The sequence below is a fragment of the Ovis canadensis genome, chromosome 13 (genome assembly GCF_042477335.2).
Source record: "Ovis canadensis isolate MfBH-ARS-UI-01 breed Bighorn chromosome 13, ARS-UI_OviCan_v2, whole genome shotgun sequence".
Taxonomy (NCBI): domain Eukaryota; kingdom Metazoa; phylum Chordata; class Mammalia; order Artiodactyla; family Bovidae; genus Ovis; species Ovis canadensis.
Window position 1 is genome coordinate 70,045,154 of NC_091257.1, and position 20,266 is coordinate 70,065,419.

The window sequence follows — 20,266 nt, forward strand, 5'->3', positions numbered from 1 at the left end:
GAGGCGGCTCTGGAAGGCGGGAATATGCTAATTACGTCGCCAGAGAGGCCCCGCCTTCCGCCCCTCAGGAGTCCGGCCCTTGCGGAGGAGTGACGATGCAGAAGACCAATCAAAGAAGGGAAAGGCGGGATTATGCAGATATAGACGCGAAAAGGGTGGGCGAGAGGAAGGAAGGGGCGTGGCTGGGTGAGCTGAGTTTACAAACAGCGAGTCAGGTGGCCGGGTCGCTGCTGCTGCGCGCGCTCGGGCCTCTGCACCTGCCCCTCCCAACCCCCCGAGGACTGGCGGAACCGGGAGTCACCCTTCAAAAAACTGCCTTCCTCAGCAGCCATGCAGGGCTTCTCACCGTCCACCCTCCGTGCCATACCTTTCACCACTCACCAAAACCCGGCGCCAGTTTACCCTCCTGACTGTTCCCTCCTTTGTTTAAAACCTTTGGGGGCTCTTACTGACTGCTGTGGCTCCACGGTTAAGCCCATAAGCTCTGGAGTCAGATCCGAGCTTGCATCCTTACCAGCTGTGTGGCTGTGGGCAAGTAAACTAACGTCTCTGAGCCTATGAGTACCAAGATTTCCTTTGCAAACCAGGTTTCTCCTACCGAATCCCATCTAAGTCTTAGGTCTGATTTGGGGTGAGTGGGGTAACATGAATCAGGCTGACTGCTGAGAGTTACAGCAAGTGGTTCAGGGGTGAGCAGGTTACCCTGTCCTGGCCAGTGAGGGTCAGTACTGGGACTTTCACTGAGGGTCAGATAGCTCAGGCCAGAGAGAAAGCTGAGGTCAAATGACTCTCCCATCTACCCACAGACCTCCACAGAACTAGACTAGGTGAGAGAAAGATGTAAGTCTGGGGCTACTGATGGGCATCTTGTCACCGTGTGGGGAGGGGCCACCTGGGGATGAGACTAACCCAGAGGAAAGCAAGAGCAAACACCCCTGGCTCGCCTAGAACCAGCTGCCACCTTGGCAAGCTCTGTCTAGACTTTTCAGGCATGTGCGTGCTAAGTTGCTTCAGTTGTGTCTGACTTTTTGCCACGCTATGGACAGTAGCCCACCAGGCTCCTCTGTCCATGGGAATCTCTAGGCAAGAATTCAGACGTGTGAGTCACCACGTTTTCCTTTCTGCTTAAGCCAGTTTGAAGTGGGACCCTGGAGCCACAAGAGTGCTGACAGACCTCCCCAGTCGTGTGCTGGGCTCCTGCTCCTCACCGACTCCTCCACAGCACCAGCCCCCCTGGGCCTTTGCACTCCCTCCTCAAAACACTTCCCCACTTCCAGCTGGGGTGCCGTGAGGACAAGCCTCGGCTGCCTCTGCAGCCCCATGCATATGAAGGTGCCGCCTGTAAATAGTGGGGCACAAGCAAGTGCAGCACGACCAGGGCCTGAACTGCATTTCTGGGCCCAGAAAGCCAGTTGTCCCCATGCCAGGGTCTGGCCCTGGCTCACCGGTGGGCCCACTGTCAGTGGGTGCTGGAGACGTGCGGGGACTGAAAAGGAGCTCTCCCAGCCTCTGCTGAAGAGAAAAGCTGGGAGGGAGGCGGGGCTCAGCCTGGGAAACAAAGGCATTGCCATGGTTACCTCTGAAGAAACCGACTCCAGCCGAAGAGGGAAGGGTGCAGTGTGCAGGCTCCCAAGCCAGGACAAGGACAAGGCCGGTTGCCACGGAGATGCTCCACAGTTTCCCTCGTGGGCCTGGCCTGAGTCCAGCGCAAGGTCTGTTACTCTGACAAGCCTCTAAGACTCTGACCCCCAGGCAAAGGACATGCTCTTGAGGGGTTCGACCAACCAGCCCACTCCTCAGCCATGAACTCCAGGGGTGAGTGCACAAGGGAGTGCTCAGGCCAGGAGACAGGCTGGGGTTAAATGAGCCTCCTGTCTTCCCGTGGACCACACTAAGCATGGCCATCTCCGCCCTGGCCTTAGGAGTATGGGTGGGCTCCAATCCCAGGTGGGTCCCGTGGCTGGGGTATAGGTTCATCCCCTTCAAACAAATGCAGCAAACTGGGTTCTGAGTGTCAGCTGTTGCTTCCTCTTTCCTGTGCCTATGGGTTGGACAGGAATCCCCCCCCTAGCTAGAAGCTGCAAGGAGAGTGTCTTGGGACCAGTCAGGAACATTTTTCATGACCATCACTAGGTCAAGAGGCCAATTGCAGAGGCAAAATTCTCCAGGAATGGGCTGAAAACTAGGAGCAGGAAAGCAGACAAAGGGTGTGGGGCCAGACAGTGATGATGAAAGCTGACACTAGTTTCAGTTTGCAACAGCCAATCCAATAGATACTGTGGGTCATCATTCCCACTTCACAGATGAGCAAACTGAGCCTCAAGCAGGGAAGTGACTCACCCAGACCTGCAATGAGGAAGTGGCCCGACCCGGGGTGTTCCTGCTTGGCCCAGCCCCAGAGCTTGCCAGAAAGACAGAGCCCTGCCCAGACCTCCTGGACGAGGATCTACATCTGAAATAGGTGCCCAGGTGTTCCTGGAGCTTGAGGGGCATGGCTCGTGGCCAGGACATCAGCTGATTCCTCTCCCATGGTTGCAGGGGTTATCGTAGTGTCCCCCTTCATCCTGAGCACTCAGGCCTAGCTTGGCCCCAGTCTCTTCAGGACCCCAGGGTCCATCCTGTGTGTGCTCTCAGAGTTTGAGAAGTGCTGGGTGTCTGGTCCCACTGCAATTGCTCTGATTAGACCAAAATCAGACCAGCCCTGCAGTCATGTCTGCCTGTGACCTTCCTCTGACCCCAAGTTAACATGGCTGGAGCCTCCCTGTCCCAGCTCCTTCTGAATCAGGATCAGATGATATTGTGGCCCACAACTCCTCTCCCCTCAGTCGCCAACTGAACTTGTGGGCGCAAAGCCCTGCATCCTGGGCCCCAGAGGCCCCAGTGTGGGGGAGCATATGCCCTCACTTTGCCCTCAGGAGGCACATTTAAGTGCATCATCCTCCTTCCTTCCATCACTTCAGGAGGCAGAACAGAGATCATCGCTCCCCCTTCAGAGGTGAAACTGAGGCTCAGAGGCCACGAGCCATGCCCTCCAGGCTCCAGGAACACCTGGGCACCTATTTCAGATGCAGATCTGAAGGTCCAGGAGATCTGGGTCAGTGGTCACGCTGCCGAGCGGGCCAATGGAGCCAGCCCTGCCTGCAGCCCACTGCTCTGTCCCCAGCTTCATAGTTTCCTTTCCAGCAGGTTTCTGAGCCTGGGTGAATCTTTATCTCTATCTGTGGCCAGAGCAGCAACAGAGCTAGGCATCCAAGCATGCCAGGTGCCTGGGGTTGCCGACCTGGCCTTTGCCCTTGGGAAGGCCCCCTTGAGGTCACTCCTCTCCCTGCCCACTCTCCTGCTCCACGGAGTGGAAGTTTCCTCTCCCCTTCTGTGGAATGCTAGGAAATCTGTCTGGATGCATCCTGGGTGAGCAGAGGGCGACTGGCCCCTGCGGCGGGGCCCCAGCGCTCACGTGGCCCACGCAGAACCTTCCGCACACAGCTTTCAACTCTCCTTTGCAACGTGACAGCGCTCGGCTTCCCCACCGTCGGAGAAGAGTATTTTTAGTTTTGAACCCACCACGTGGAGAGAGACAAGTTATCAATAGCAGCGGCAAAGGGCTTTTTCTTTTTTTTCCCCATGGCTTTGGGACCTGAGCAATCTGCACCCATTAAATTCTGCCAAAACAGGAAAAAAAATGTATCCCTCTTATAAACTTTTTACCCCGTGCCTTCCTCGCTGCTGCAGCTTTGCAAACCAACTCTTCCCTAGGTGGATCCCACCCAGTTCCACAGTGCTCTGCCCCCATCCCCTGGGGCTCTGCAGCCCCACGTTGCCCCACAGAAACAGGAGAAAGGGCAGAGCAGAGGAGCTGGCCTGGAGCAGGCAGGAATGAGGGACCGGGTGGGGTTGGGGTGAATTCCGTGCTGAGAGTTGACATGGGCCCCACTTCCAGCTTCAGTAGGAGCCCTAGCACTTACTGAGCGTATACTGTGTACCCAACTGGGGGCCAAGTACCTTTGAGTGCGCTCTCAGTTAAATGCGCTGTTCCCCTTCTGAAGGGTTTCCCAAATGAGGTGCCATGGAATCCCAAATCTGGCTGCTATTAGGTGATTCGAGAGGAAAGTGTTCCTCCATCAGGCAGGTTTGGGAATGGTATTTAAACAAAGCCAACAAGTGTCCCTCTTCTCAGGGCCCTTCCCACTCTGTTGGGTGTGGATCCCCCAGGACTCAGGAGAGCCTACAACAGACCCAGGATTTACTTGAACTGAACTTTTTTTTCCCTATGGAATGCTTTGTATGACTCTGAAGTGGCCTTCTACCTTGTTGGGGGGACATTTGGGCCCACTTGGCACCTGCTTTTTAAGATTAGTTAGAGCTGCATATATGAGAAAACCCAGAATAATGGAGGTGCTAACAAAACAGAAATGTACTTCTTTTTCACATGACGCAAGCCTGGGCTGTCCAGGTTTGGCAGGTACTCAGTTCCTACCTTACTGTGTGCTGTGTGCTATGCTAAGATGCTTCAGTCGTGTTTGACTCTTCTGCAACGCCACGGACTCCTCCAGGGACTCCATGCAACTCCCACCAGGCTCCTCTGTCAATGGGATTTCCCAGGCAAGAACACTGGAGTGGGTGCGGGATCAAACCTGCATCTCTTACATCTCCTGCATTGGCAGGTGTGTTCTTTACCACTAGCACCACCTGGGAAAGCGCTTATTGTATCGCTCTTCTAATACCGGCTTCCAGCCTCAGTGTCACCTTACAACACAAAATGGCTGCTGGTGCTCCAGCCATCACATGCATACTTGACCAGGAGGAAGAAGTGAGGAAAAGAACTACGGCCCCACCAGGTGCATCGGCTCCCTTTGAGAACCTGTTCCTGAAGATAACACTAGGTACTTCTGTTCACATCTCACTAGCCAGAAATTTATCCCATGCCACTTGGTGGAACAGTAACATTCTAGCTAAGTGCATTTCCAGTCTGAATAAAACAAAGGGGCTGGGGAAGAATATTATATGTGGTCACTTGTCAGAGGACCTGTCTACTGGCCTTTCCTGACAGAGACCCCTGAGAACACCCAGAGGATCATGTGTGGCCAGGCCTGACTGTGGCCTGTAGGTCTCCTCCAACATCCTCTGCAGGCTCAGAAATGCAGGCAGATACCTGGCATGGTGTGGGCTCCCAATAGCTGCCCGGAAAGAAGGGGAAGTGCCAGCTGCAAAGAGGCACTCTCAGCTCACACCCTGTGTGCCTGCTGCATGCCCAGCCTGGTGCCAGGCAGGAGCCTCAGTGTTGTCCCTGGGCTGAGCCCTGGTTTCTGTCTTCCTGGCTGTGCCCTGACTGCTGAGCACTGCCTGCCCTGCTGGCCCTGCGCTGGGTGCTGGGTGCCATCATGAGCAGGCATGGGCCCAGGGACTATGGGGGACCTGCAGGCATGCAGGGTTGCTCGGGTCCTACTCTCCCCACCCTTCCCAGGGGCTCACGTGGAGTGGGAGAGGTGGAGGCGCATCTGTGTGCAGGGGACCAGTGGAGCGGGTGGAAGCGGGAGGAAGACAGCTTGGGCTGGGTTAAATTTAACTTGTCGGAGTGGCTGGCCCGGCCAGGGGAGCTCCAGGCACCGAGGTGGGAGGGGGCAAAGTGTAAACCTGCCCAGGAACAGGAATGGGGGTGAATCATTCTTCTGCCTGGGAGCAGCCAAGGCCAGTGGGGAGGGGGCAGGTGGCAGCTGCCCTGGCTCCCTTCCTGGCAGCCAGCGGTCGGTGGGGATGGATGGAGGCCTTGCATAAGGGCATTTGGGGACTTTTGGAGGTTTAGCGGTGCTGCCCCCATTCTATCCCTGGAGAGGAAGGCAGGGAAGGGGAGAGGAAGAGGCAGCTAGCAGTCTGTGCCAGGTGGTCACAGCGAGGGGGGAGCCTGCCCCTGGGGGTCGCAGCTGGAGGTGGGGGGAGAGGTGGCCACCGTGGTGGGGGCTCCGTCTCGGTTCCCTGCTAGCTTCTAAGGAGGGGACCACATTTTAGTCTTGCACTGGGACCCACACCTTCTGTAGCCATTCTGGGGAGGATTCGGGGCAGGAATTGGGGCCCATGGGGTGCTAGCTTTTCACTTCCGGGGCCACGGGACTTACAGGCAGCCAGCCTGGTGGCTCCGTGCCCTCCAGGCAAGGGGGCTGGCTGGGCAAGCAGGCCAGGTTTGTTCTGGGAAAGGGGCTGATAATAGGCCTCATGCTGGGCAATTGTCCAGCCCTGCCCCAGCCACTGGAAGGAGGTCTAGCCAAGAGTCCCACGGTCGGGGGGGGGCTTGGGCTTTCAGGACTGGGGCCCCCCTGAGGCCCCCCTGAAGACCGAGTTACCCTGGCACCTTCCGCCATTCACGGGCCTCGGGAACCCACGCTGCCTCCTGGGCTCCTAGCTGAGCTACACATGGCAGGTTCTCCACAGATAATCTGGAGGCCAGCAGGCAGTTGTGGGAGTGAGTTGGGCAACAGCAGTGGGCTGGGGTTGGGGAGGAACCTGCAGCCCCCAAGTCCAAGCTCAGCCACTTACTCACACAAGACCTCTCCAAGCAGCCTGTTTCCCCAGTGGTGAGGCCCTTGTAGGATCTGAAGGCATGGGCGTGGACCCCTGTGATGAGCATCCAATGCTCCCAACCCTGTATTCTAGCAAAGGCCCCAGAACCTCCCACATGTTGATCCCACCTCTGGCCCCATCAATGGCAGGATACTGGAACTGGAGACCTCACTACCTCATTTTGAGATAAGTAGTCAGGCCATGGCCTTGGGCAAGAGGCCCCCGCATCTGCTGCCAGGGCTGTGAGTGATGGGATTTCAGCCTGGAGGGGCCACACCAAGGGGAGAGCTGGGCTGGGAGACACAGGCTCATGAGAGTCGTTGTGCTCCTGGATCCAGCCAGGCCTGAAGGAGGACCACCACCAGAGAACCATCAGATGCATGCCCTACTGAGCCAAGATTTCCCCGCCCGCTTCTCCATGCGTGTCAGGGAGACCTCTGTCCATCTGGGTCTGTCCATTTGGGCTTCCCAGTGAAGAGCCTTACAGTGAACTTAGCTACTTGTTACATGAGCATTTCCAGCTCTGCATGAATCAGCTGGTCAAATTTAGAAAATGTGAGAGGATTATGCAATGCCAGGAAAAAGTGGACCCAAACTGAGGTCTGCCAGGGGCGTGGGAGAGGGGGCAGGGGTGTGAGGGAGTGGGGAGGAGTGTGAAGGAGTGGGCAGAGGTGGGAAGGTGGGCAGGAACTGGGACAATGGGCAGGGGTCCCACTGGGGTAACCAGCACCCAGGGCTGTGGGGAGGGCGCAGGTGGTCCCACTGTGCCCCTACAGACAGCAAGGCTCTGGTCGGGGGCTAGGACTTTGTGGTTCTGAGTCACAGCCCAACGTGGCCACTTTCTATTCGTGGCCCAAGTCAGGCCAGCCTCCCAGCGCAGCCACCGGCCAGCCGGGCCTAAGAAAAGCCAATGGCTTCTGAGCAAAGGCCCCCAGCTCCCAGGGCAAGACCCACAGGGTGCTGCTCCTGGGACCCCAGCCTGTGACCCTCCGGCCCCTCTGTCTGCTGAGCCCACTCCCCACCCCCACTCCCACCCTGGCAGAGGCTATCCGCTTGCTTCTGTGTTGCAATCTCTAGCTGTGGGTGAGTGTGTGCAGAAGTGCGCGTGTGTGTGTGTGTGTGTGTGTGTGTAGCCAATGAGTGACTGAGACTTGTGCCCAGGCTAGGGGAGGGGGCTGATTCTGGAGCAATCTCTTGACCCCATGACCCCTTCCCTGATCGAGAACCTGGTCCCACAGTCAGGACCACTGTGGAGAGAAGAGGACATTTCTCTGGCCTGTCCCTACAGGGTGGGATGGAGGAACCCCACCCCCGCTGGAGTCAGAAACACACCCACAGACACACACCTATGCACGTGTGCGCTCAGACACATACACTGACTCGTAGACACACAGCCAGGTCCCTATGCACACACATACACTGAAAAGCACCCAGACACATGTGTACAGAGACACATACACACATATAGTCACAGACACACATAGGCGTACACAAATGTACTTACACATACATACAGACACGTGTGTACACACCTCCTTGAGGACTCAGGGGACATCTTCATTAACTGCACCCCCCAGCACTGAGCCACTTGGTCAGTTATTTTCCTGACAGGCACAGGCTCCCCAAAGGGCTGCCAGAGCACCTGGGACTCAGGGAGTAAACAGAAGCGCCGCTCTGGGACTGGGCTTGTCTCCTGCAGGAAGAAGCTCCCAAAGTGGGTCTCGTCTTCTGAATCCACTGAAGGCTGCCTCGTGAGGAAGAGAGACCCAGGGCTTCCTGTCCCCCCGTCCCCTGTAGGGTCAGGGCACTGTGCTTGTGCCTGGGGCTCACACCACTCTTGCATGACATACCCACACACGCATGCACACACATACACTCATGCTCTCTGGACCCCAGTACACAGCAGTCGGGCCAGATGGGGAGACCTAGAGTAACCCTGGGGGTTTCTGGGAGGGGAAAGTGGCGTGGCGGGCAGGGATGCCTGTGCTGGGAAGAGAAAGAGGTGGCCTGTGGTTCCAGGGCAGGGCCCAGGGGCCCCTGATGGGTTCTGGGGAGGGGGCTGCCGGCCTCTCGGCCTCAACCCCAGAGCAGAGTAGGGCAGTAGCCAGGCAGGTGGTGCCTGCATGGGAGTCAGACCCCTATGATCCCAGAATGCCCAGCCCAGCAGTCACCCAGCCCCCTGCCCCAGACCAACTACCCTACCTGCACTGTGACCATCCCTGGGGAGGGCTTCGCTGGCCCATGAACGGGCGTGCTGCCCCAGCCCAGCACACCCAGCCTCAACCCCAGGCATGGGGCTGCAGAACAGACTGGGGTCACCTGGCCCAGGTCATCTCATCAGCATTGTTACCAGGGCCACCCCATCTGGTCACCCCAGGAGAGGCCCAGACTGGGGCAGGAACCCAGCAGGGCAGGCAAGCCAGAGTAAGGTCAGTCAGGATGATGCCTTTGGGCTCTGGGCTGCTGTGACAGTGGCACTGCTGGGCACAGGGTGCAGGGCGGGGACATGCTCTGTGGGGGCAGGGCCTCTGGGGGCAGGCAGATGGCAGCCAGCCAAACGTCCAGACAAAGCTGTGGCTCAGAACCCACCCCCAGCCCTTGCCTCACACTCAGACTGCAGGGCTGAGACCACAGCAGGAAACTTTGGGGTTGGGGTGCAGCTGTAGTGTGGGAGAGGATCTGGGGGTCAGGCTGGGCAGAGCTGGGCATCCCCTACTGCTTACACATGTGGGCCCACACACACCCACTGCCACAGCCCCTCATCAGAGCAGCCTGTCCCCCCTGGCCTGGCTCAGTGATCCCAGGGGTTTTGACACTTACTGTCCAAGTCTGATCAGGATCTGGTCTGCAGGCCCTGGAGAGTCTTGGCGGGACGCACGGCCTATGCTTGGCTCAGGCCCCCAGTCCCAGTGACACATGATGCTGCTGATTGGGGGCACGGGCGGCCCCATCAAACACTCCTGGGGCTGCAGGGGAAGATCCCAGGCTGGGACCAGCCCCCACAGCTGGATCTGGGGGCCTCCTGAAGCCACACGCCAGCCCACACCCAGCCCCACCCGGAGCTCTGGAGAAGGCACCCCAGAGAAAGGTCCCCCTTTGCCCTTCTTTCCTGTTTTCTCCTTGGTTTATGCATTTTTAGTGCATTGAGAGAACCTGCAGAGATGCAGCTGGTTTCATCCACTCCCTCAGCAAAGACTGGACGGCCAACCCTGGACAGGGGGAACGTCCAGAGCCACAGGCCTGGTCCCAGAGGGACTTCCAGAGGCACAGCACCTTGTCCTCGGAGAAGAGCGTCACTACCTCTTTGCCTCCCCCTGCACCTCCCCTGGGAGCTGTTCACATGCCCATAGATCACACCTCCTCCAGGGAGCCTTCCTGAGGTCCCTGCTCTTGTGCTAACATCTCTACGGGCGGGCACTGTCTGTAGGAGGAAAGGGCAGTGGGTGAGAAAATTCAGACTCAGGATCCGGTCCCCGCTCTGATCAGCTCCCCGGGCTTTCCATGCTCCCTCCAGCCTGAGCCATCTCCCCTCCCACCATGTGGAAATCAAGGCCCAAAAGCTCTGTTTTCTGGAGCCATTGATGGTAGACCTTGCCTCTGAGCTGGCAGCGCTGGCTACAGGAGGGCTGGGCACAGACTGGGTGCAGAGAGCTGTCAGCCTCCTTCCTGCAACCACTGCTGGGGAGGAGCCCAGCCCCTTCCTGCCCAGGCCCTGCAGTCCTGTGCAAGGAGCTGCCCCTCCTCCCTCAGTCCCTTGCCTCACTCCCCTCACCCTCTCACCTCACTCTTGCCCAGGACTCTGCACTCACAGCAACCAGGCACAAGAAGACACAGATGCCCAGGGAGAGCCATCGCTGCATTCCCTGGCCCAGCTACCCCATTCATGAACTTCATCTCAGGGGTCTCCCACTGGGCTCTCAGTGTCCAGGTCCACTGTTCCCCCAGGACCAGGCATGGGCTCCCTGGGCACTGCCAACAAAGACGCTGTCTGGGGAAGTGGCGGAGACACATGGGACCCCCAGGGGATGACCCCCGGGGGTGTGGTTCTAGTGACATTGACTATGTTGCTGTAAACACAAACAATGCTGCCGCAGCTGGCCACCAACACTATCCATGCCAAGCCAATGGGGCTAATTCTGGGGCTCTGTGGTCACCCCAGAGTAGACGAGAGCACAGGAGAGCAGCCTGGAGTTGCAGGGAAGAGTTCTCAGGGGAATGCTCACTCCTGGGAATGAGCTGAACACAGGGGAAAGACAGAAGTCGGTATTTGAGCTCCTAGATGCAACTCTGTTTGAAGCCCAGTTCCTGGACTTTTCAGCCTTGGCCAACAATAAATACTCCTTTTCCTTAGGCTTTTTTGAGTTGATTTGTGTCATTTGCAGCCAAACCACAACTATATCCTCGTTCTCCTGTCCTCTCCTCCTTCCTGCCACCAGGGCCCTGGGCCCAGTTCAGTCTTGTCCCCAGAGACAGAACACTCAGCTTTTCTTTCAAAGTGGTGGCCTCAGGAGCCATCCTGATCACACCCGGGTCCTGAGCTCATCAGGACACAGCCGGAGCTGGCTCAGAATGTCACCAGGAGAGAGAGGGGAAAAAAAAGGAAGATAAGGAGCAAAAAAAGAAAAATCTGCATTCCCATATTCAGATGAGCTTCTGCAGAATGAGTAAAAGCGAAGAGGAGTCACAGCACTCGGCCCCAGAGTGCTGACAAGCACCCTGGCAAATGTGCCCTGGCTGGAGAGCAGGACAGTTGCCCACAGCAGGTCGCTGGCGGCTCCACTGTCCTCATTATTTCTCATTAGCGGTCTGTGTCACCACGCAGCAGGGAAGGGCTCTGTGGGCACTAGCCCAGGGCAGGCGGTCCCCTGGAGAAAGGTCTTCCAGTGGGGCAGCTGGAAGCAGAGCCGCTGCCCGGGGACAGCGTGGGGCGGCCAGTGCAGTGAGACCCAGAGCAGAGACCGCACACACAGAAGTCTGCACCACGGCCACTGGGGAGATGCCTGAGAAGAGGCTGGTCTCGGTGGGGGCATCACCTGCCCTCTTCTCAGCAACATCCCTGTGGAGGGGCCTCTGAGCAGCTCACCTCTGTGCAGTGGTGGTGAGGCAGACAGCCCTGTGCCGCGGCTGGTCTCCGGGCCTCAGCTGATGCTCAGCCCCTCCAACCTCCACTCTCCAGCCCACAACCTCCTCGCTGTCACCTCTGCAGTTCTCAGAGGGCTTCCTGTGAGAGTTACCACAGTGCCAGGAGGGCCCTGATCCCGCATATCTCCCAGCCACTCTGTGTACCAGCAGCGCCACCTCCCCCTGCCAACTGGGGCCAATTAGCCCTAACAGAACCAAAAGTCCTCCTCCTGACAGTTGCTCCCTGGGTCCAAGGGTCTCAAAATGCCAGGGAGGCAGCGGTGGCCCCCCAGCCCCCTGTCCTGGCACCCTCCATCCCCTGCCTGGGGTCTTTTCTCTCCCTGGAGCGCACGGCTATCTGAGACACTCATCACTTAGCTCCTCTGTTATGCTTGTCTCCCTGCATCAGAATGCTTGATACTCTGATAGTCTGTTGTTGTTTAGTCGCTCAGTCGTGTCTGACTCTTTGCAACCCTATGGACTGTAGCCCACCAGGTTCCTTTAACTATGGGATTTTTCAGGCAAGAATACTGGAGTTGCCATTTCCTTCTCCAGAGGGATCTTCCAACTGAGGGATCAAACCCATATCTCCTGCATCTCCTGCATCAGTAGGTAGGTTCTTTACCACTGAGCCATCAGGGAAGTTCCCTGATATTAGTAAAAGCTCACTAAAGCCTAGGCTTCCCTGGTAGCTCAGCTGGTAAAGAATCCGCCTGCTATGCAGGAGACCTGGGTTCGATTCCTGAGTTGGGAAGATCCCCTGGAGAAGTGAACAGCTACCCACTCCAGTATTTTTGCCTGGAGAATGGGGTCGAAAAGAGTCAGACACGACTGCACGACTTTCATGGGGAAGGAAATGGCAACCCACTCCCGTATTCTTGCATGGACAGAGGAACCTGGTGGGCTACAGTCCATGGGATCGCAAAGAGTCAGACACGACTGAGCGACTAACACTTTCACTTTCAATAAAGCCTTGTTGGGTGAATGAATGAATGAATGAGGCAGTCAGTGGATAGGCTGCTCCTCTGTGAGGCCTTGCAGGGGGTCTGTTTCTCTGATCTAGGGCTTACATGGTCAGGACATTGCTTCCTTGTTGGACTGGACATTTTGAATCCCAAATGCTGGCTGTTTTGATAAATGGAGAAAACTCAAGCTGCAGGCCATAATCTCCGAGGATGTCCTGGTGAGCTGAGAAGAGGGGCCTATGTCTCCTACCCTCAGCCAGCCTTTCCCGTCGTCTTGGGGAGGGTTCCTTGCCATTCTGGGGTTTGAATACCCCTCCTTGGGACAGAGACCTCATGGCAGGAGGCTCCGTGGACAGCCACGTGGGGACCTGCCTCATTCATCCCAAATTGCCTTGGCCAAGTTGAACCCAGCACAGAGGACTCTAGGTTCCCGTCCACCCGAAGTCAAGGCCCCCAGAGTTGGTACCTTTGGTGACCTCAGAGGCCTTGATCTCAGGGCTGGGCCAGGAGTGTGGCCATCAAGAGAAGGGCCTCTGTTCTTGTGTGACTTGGGCTGGTGTCTTCCTGGGCTCTGTGCAGGCTGCTCGTCTTATCACCTTGTAGGGAGAATGTGGGGGCTCATGAGGTCATGCGTGTATATGCCCATAGGGGGCGCTCACCGCACACAGCCACGGCCAACCTCAAACCCCTGGGCCAGCTGTGGCCTTCCTGCTTCTGATGGCCTCCTTTCCAGGTCTCCACACTCTGAGTAACTCCCCCAGGGCACACAGCTGGGTCCCCAGTGCCAGGGTCTGAGCTGAGTCCACCTCCCCCGATTACATCGCTGCTCCAGCCGCTGCGGTGTGAGGCCACCAAGGAGAGCTGGAGAACACTGACAACATATGGAGCTTGGCTGAGACTGTAAAGGGGCTGCCCTCTGCTCAGCCCCTCTCCTTACACCCCCTGACTCAGCCCCCACCCAGGACAGCAGCTGAGGCTGGGGAACAGGCTCCCAGCTAGTGAGGAGATGGCCACAGCCCCTCTCCAAACCCCCATCCAACTCCATCTCCAGAGACCTGGGGAGGGGATGGGAGTGTGCCCACTACTAGCTAGAGCCAGCCCTGGGATGCCCATGGCTGAGCACAGGGACGCGAGGCCCTCACCCAGCACCAGTGATGCGGGAAGGCTTGGACGGTGGGAGCGCCTGGCTGCCCACTCTATGAGCTCTCTGCCTTGGCTTGTCTACCCACCAGCTGGTGCTTGCTCCTGGTGCAGCCTGGTCCACTGTGAAAGTCGGGGTGCAGTCAGGAGGAGCTGAGGGAGCCTGTAAGAGGGGCAAGACTGCTGGTAGTGGGGAGGTACTGAGAGAGGGCTTGGGTGTGGGGTGGTGAGCTGGAGTCTCAACAGCTCTCCCCCAGCACAAGTTGCAAGAAGCCATAGAATCATCATGCATCCTCTGGGGCTGGGATGAGGGGCGAGGGTCTCCTCCCTGCAGTCAGCCCTGGGGAGGGGGGACAGGGAGCCCAGCACCCCTCACTCCCCAAAGTTTCTAAAGCACCTCAGGGCTAGAGGAGGGATATGTCCCAGCTTGATCAGGAAGCTGATGTAAGTGTGGGGGTGCCCGTGTGTGCCAGCACCTGGGGTCCCTCTGCAGCCCCTCCCCCAGCCTCCCGTCCCTACCCCCACGCGCAGACGCGCCTTTCTGTTCTAAGGCTTCCGCGGATGTGCGCTGCTGGCAACTGAGCGGAGTCGCTGCTTCCCTCTCCCTCGGGCTGTGTTCCCTCGCTGTCTGCTGTCTGATGTGTGTGTGTCTAACTGCCGTTCGTGGGTCCCCCAGCCTGACGCTGGGTGGCTGTTTCCCCCGTCTGTGGGTGTCTGTGTGTCTGCCTACGGGCGTGTCTGTCTCGCTGTTTGTGTCTCGTCCTTGACCCTGTCTATCCGAACGCTTGTGCCTGGGGGAGGGGGCGCTCCCTCCTGCCTCTCTCCCCCCAGCCCCTCCCGCGGGCGCTAACGCAGCGCGCCGCCTTAGCTGCGCCCGGAGCGCAGTGACCTCGTCTGTCCCCGCATCAGCGACCTCACCACCGCGCTGTCCACCGGGGGGGACCCCGAGGCTGGGTGCCAGGCCGACGGTCGCTTTCCCCCAGCCTACGGCCCCCTGAGCTCAGGGTGGGCACGCTCCCTTCGCGGCTGGGTTCGTTGGTTCCCCATCTTCCCTTATGTAACTCCACATCTGTCTGCGCCTTGCAGGTCACCCTGGACCCTACCCTGGGTCCTGCCCAAGGGAGAGTGAGAGCCAGCGTCCCACCCATATGGGGGGTGGAGCAAACCCCTGACCAGGGCACCGGCTATCGGAGACCCCTCCCATCCTTTCTCCTCGGGAGATTCCTTTCTCCGAGTCCTGCTTGCTCGAAGGGTGAAACGAGGAGGGGGTCCCATGGGGGCAAGTTCCCCTGAGCGCGGATGCAGAAGTTTCCCCTCACTCCCACTCCGGACCCCCTCAGGCGCCCCAGATCCCGATGAGAGCCAGCCAGGGGTCACCGGGACGGAGGGCACGGGGCAGGTCAAGCGGCCCAGAGACTGGCTCCTGTGTGCGCGGGCGGTTGACCGCAGGTGAGCCCCCAGCTCGGGCGACCGCCGTGCCAGGCTCTTCGCCAGCCGGCGTGCGCACTCGGGCTGGGGCTCCGGCGGCCCGGCGGGCACGCGGCGCTGTCCGTGGTGCTGCCGGCGCCGGGCGGGGCGGGGGCGGGGCGAGGGCGGCAGCCAATGGCGGGGGCGCTGCGCGGGGCGCGGGGGGCCGCCGGCTGGCCTCGGGGCTCACTCAGCTGCGCGCGGCACTCCGGGCGCACGGACGCTCAGGCAGCGGCGCCGGCTCCAGCTCCGCCCCGGGTCCGCTCGGGCTGCAGTGGTCCTGCCGCTGGCCCGGTTCGGCTCAGATTCCGGGCCGGGCCCCCTGGGCGCGGCCCGCCCCGGCCCCCGTCTCGGCGCCCGCGGACCATGCGCCGGGCACCCAACGGGGAACCCGGCCGGGCCGAGAGCCCGCAAAGACCAGGCTCCCGGACCGGGGCCACTCCTGGCCGCCCGGCTGGCGGTCCGCACCCTGCCCCGCGCCCCCGCGCCCCGTGAGCCGGCGGGGCCATGGAGCGCTCATCGCCCGACGGGCCGCTGAACGCGTCGGGGGCGCTGGCTGGCGAGGCGGCGGCGGCGGCGGCGGCGGGCGGGGCGCGCGGCTTCTCCGCCGCCTGGACCGCGGTGCTGGCGGCGCTCATGGCGCTGCTCATCGTGGCCACGGTGCTGGGCAACGCGCTGGTCATGCTCGCCTTCGTGGCGGATTCGAGCCTCCGCACCCAAAACAACTTCTTTCTGCTCAACCTCGCCATCTCCGACTTCCTCGTGGGTAAAGCCCCCAGCCCCCTCCAGAGTCAGGGGCGCCCAGCCGGGTCGGATCAGCAGGGATTGGAATGTGGACCTAGGGTGCTTTTCCTCGGGGACACACCCCGCTAGGAAGCCAGGCCTGGGTAGGGGGTGTCCAGGACTTTGGGGAGGTGGGCACAGGCGAAGTTCCTTGCCTCCCGGGCCCCGGGACTGGGGCTGGGGAAGGACGTCCCCGGGGAAGGGGTCCGAGCGAGCGGACGCTCAGCAAGGCGCAAGGCTCTGCGGCCACTGTGCAGCGCGGGCTCCTGCGCCGTAGCCAAACAAAGGCTGCAGCGGACTCAGGACACGGGGAGGGTGCTGGGGGGAGGGTGTTGGGGGGAGGCTGGGGGGAGGGGACGTGGAAGGGAGATTTTTAGAGCCGTGTTGGGGGAGGAGGCCGCGGGGAAGGCGGGGTTGGGGAGATGCTCTGAAGCGCGCGCTCTCACGTGTCCGTGCGCTGCTGCCGGCTGTGACTGGGAGGGGGGGGGCGGGGGCGGGGCGCAAGGAGGGGGCCGGAGCGCCAGACACCTGTTGGGGCTGAGAGGAGCGTCTGCCAGCTGCTCAGAGCGGGGCTTGGCGTTGGGAGCCGCCCGCATGGTAGCAGTCAAGTGCCCTTTGAGTCCGGAGAAATGTTTTCTCGGCTTCCGAGCTGATGATGAGGAGCTGCCCAAAGGCCAGGATAGGAGCTGGGGTGCAGCGGGGCGGAGAGGAAGGAAATTCTTCCTTCCTTCAGGCACTGAGAGGACTAGCAAAAGGCCAGGAATGACGCTTTGGGTCTCCTTGTGCCCAGTGGGCCCTACCGCTGGAGCTTTTTCCTGCTCCCAAGTCCAGGAACACAGTGGGGCTGGGGGTGGGTCAAGGGTTGGAGGCCAGGTGCAGGGCTCAGAGCATGCCTAGGAAGGAGGCGGAGGGGGGATTGCTGGTCCCAGAAAGGGGCCCATTATGTGACCCCAGGTCCTGCTTATCTCCCAGCTGTGGGGGGGGGTCTGACCCCAGGCCCCTGCCCAGCCATGGCCCTCCTTTCCCACAGGGGCGTTCTGCATCCCACTCTATGTGCCCTACGTGCTGACTGGTCGCTGGCCCTTTGGCCGGGGCCTCTGCAAGCTGTGGTTGGTGGTGGACTACCTGCTCTGCACCTCCTCTGTCTTCAATATCGTTCTCATCAGCTATGACCGCTTCCTGTCGGTCACCCGAGCCGTGAGTCTGGGATGTGGGTGCCCATGTTCACTCTCAGGGGGCAGGGTGGCCAGAGGCGGCCGGGAGACGCAACAGGCAGGGGGTACGGCCACTTCTGAATGGGCGGTGCTGGGTGGGCTTGGGATCTGCTCACCTCAGGCACTCTGTAGCCACCTGCCTGCTCAGTAGCCATCTGCTGCCAGTAGGATGGGTCCTGGTTTGGGCAGAAGGGGCTGTCTGGACCTGAAGGAGGGGGTCACTCCAGCCTCCACCCTGGAGCAGGTCCAAAGTCCCTGGAACTAAGGGACTATCTGGGGCCGAGGGCCCTTGGTAGGACCTCCCCACGGGTGTGTGTGCCTCAGAAAGACAGGCTCCATGAGCTGCCCTGGGTGTGGGTGGCCACACTTAGGGACCCTGGACTGCCCACACTTCCCATGTCAGAGTCACGCAGGCACAGAGCTGGCGGCAGCACTGCCCCAGAGGTCAGTCTGGTGCCATCTCCTCTGACGGCTCTGCCAGGCTCCCTCTGCCAGGGCTGTGTGTGTCCTAGTCTAGGGAGGCAGTGGGTCAGGGTGCAGAGAGCATGGGTTTGGAGTCAGCTCTGCCCATGGAGCCCCTCCACCTGTGGTCTTTCCTGCCTGACCTGAACCATCAAGAATGTAGGGACCAGGGTGGAGCAGCTGTGAAGATTAAATGAGATGATATCAAAGATGCCGAGCACAGAGCAGGGCACACGATGGGTCCTCAAAGGACTGGACAGTGACGTGACTCCTAGGGAGCACACAGCTGGCAGGGGGATGGCTTGCAGGCAGCCTGGCACAATATTAGGATTCTGAGAGGCGGTTCCGAGCCCATGGGAGAGTCACAGGCCTCAGCCTACTGGGGGTTCGTGGAGGATAAGGGAAGGCGTCTTTGCTGAGGAGGGCCCTGCACAGAGGCCTGGAGGCTGCCCGGAGCTCTGGGCAGCACTGTGCCCTGGCTCAGTCCCCTTGCCTCCTGACCCAGCGTGTCCCGCCACAGGTCTCTTACCGGGCCCAGCAGGGTGACACGCGGCGGGCGGTGCAGAAGATGGTGCTGGTGTGGGTGCTGGCCTTCCTGCTCTATGGACCCGCCATCCTCAGCTGGGAGCACCTGTCTGGCGGCAGCTCCATCCCTGAGGGCCACTGCTACGCCGAGTTCTTCTACAACTGGTACTTCCTCATCACGGCCTCCACACTTGAGTTCTTCACCCCTTTCCTCAGTGTCACCTTCTTCAACCTCAGCATCTACCTGAACATCCAGAGGCGCACCCGTGTCCGGCTGGATGGAGTGCGCGAGGCGGCCACCACCGAGCTTCCACCCGAGGCCCAGCCCTCTCCACCGCCCACTGCACCCAGCTGCTGGGGATGCTGGCAGAAAGGGTGCGGGGAGGCTGTGCCGCTGCACAGGTACGGGGTGGGGGTCAGCGAGGTGACCCCGGGCCCTGAGGCCGGGGAGGTGGCCCTCGGGGGTGGTAGTGGTGGGGGTGCCGCGGCCTCACCCACCTCCAGCTCCGGCAGCTCCTCAAGGGGCACCGAGAGGCCTCGATCACTCAAGCGCGGCTCCAAGCCGTCCGCGTCCTCGGCGTCCCTCGAGAAGCGCATGAAGATGGTGTCCCAGAGCATCACCCAGCGCTTCCGGCTCTCGCGGGATAAGAAGGTAGCCAAGTCGCTGGCCGTCATCGTGAGCATCTTCGGGCTCTGCTGGGCCCCCTACACGCTCCTGATGATCATTCGGGCCGCCTGCCACGGCCACTGCATCCCCGACTACTGGTACGAGACGTCCTTCTGGCTGCTGTGGGCCAACTCGGCTGTCAACCCTGTCCTCTACCCGCTGTGCCACTATAGCTTCCGCCGGGCTTTCACCAAGCTACTCTGCCCCCAGAAGCTCAAGATCCAGCCCCACAGCTCCCTGGAGCACTGCTGGAAGTGAGCTGGCCTTCCATGGCACCCAGGATGCTTGAGGCCACTGCCATCCCCTCGAGGCCCTGGGTTCCTGGGCAGCTGGGCCTTCATGTACACCTGGCCGCCCTGCAGGCGTGTGCTCTGCCTTGTTTCTGGCCCACCCTAAATGCCATGGCAGCCTCTCAGACCATCCGCTGGCAGTGGAGGCAGGCTGGTGGGCAGCTGGAAGGGCCCCTGCTGCGTGAGCCAGAATGATGCCACCCAAGACCTGCTGTAGCCCAGGAGGGACAATCCAGGGCTCCCAGCCACTCTGTCCACCCCCACGGACAGTGTGATGGCTGGTCATGTCCTTGTTTCTCACAATTACTGCTCAGTGTTCTTCCCAAAGCAAGTGCTTGGCGTGTGCTCCAGGCCTCTGGGGCCAGCGCTCGGCCCCTGCACGCACACACACCTGCACACGCCTGCACACCTGTCCTGTCCCAGACAAGCCCTGGCTGCTGGCTTTGCTGCTGTCCGTCCCCTGCTTGAGGCCGGACCCGGTCCTTCATCCCTCCTCCCTCCAACTTTATCTGCTCCCAAAGTGCCGGGCGCTCCCCAGGAACCTTGCTCGCTGCAGGTCTCTGCGTCTCCATTCTGGGTGTTTCAGGAAGATGGAGAAGAAGAAAACACGTCCGTGAACTCGGTGTTCCTTAGATGTTTAATCAAAAGAGACAAAACTGCTGAGGAGCTTGGGGCTGGATTGGCAGGTGTGGGCTCCCACGTCCTCCTTCCTTGTGTGCCGCTTCTGGCTGAGCCGAGCCAGCTGCTCTGCCCACCGTGCCCCCAGCTCGGGTACTGGGCTCCGACTGGAGGCTCTGAGGGTGGCTGGAGCCCCAGACGCTCGATTGTCCAGAAGGCTGCCCCTCCCGCTCCATCTGCTCAACCAGAGTATCCCGGTTTGGGAGAGGGAAAGAGCCGAGCCCTGAGAGTCCTCTCAGGGCAGTCGGAGGAGCCCAGGGGCCAGGTGCCAAGCCCAGCAGAGTGGCTGCTTTGCCGAATCCTGTGCACTGGCTGGCGCTCTGCATGCTCTGCTCCCCGCACCTCTGCCGTGCTGCCCCTGCAGACCCTGCAGTCCACACAGTAAAGTGTATTTTTTTATTA

General features: G+C 60.2%; 1 protein-coding gene across 2 annotated transcripts; it reads left to right on the forward strand.

The window, feature by feature from the left end:
* Positions 1-15,461: 15,461 nt before the first annotated feature.
* HRH3 (histamine receptor H3) lies at positions 15,462-20,266 on the forward strand. Of its 2 annotated transcripts, XM_069546776.1 has the most exons (4): positions 15,462-16,011; positions 17,059-17,225; positions 18,225-18,994; positions 19,743-20,266. In XM_069546776.1, exons 1-4 carry the CDS (start codon positions 15,753-15,755, stop codon positions 19,801-19,803), a joined length of 1,257 nt encoding a protein of 418 aa, XP_069402877.1. In that variant the 5' UTR covers positions 15,462-15,752; the 3' UTR covers positions 19,804-20,266. The 2 variants fall into 2 exon arrangements, with proteins under 2 accessions (XP_069402877.1, XP_069402876.1); XM_069546775.1 differs by having other exon boundaries at positions 15,677-16,011; positions 18,225-20,266.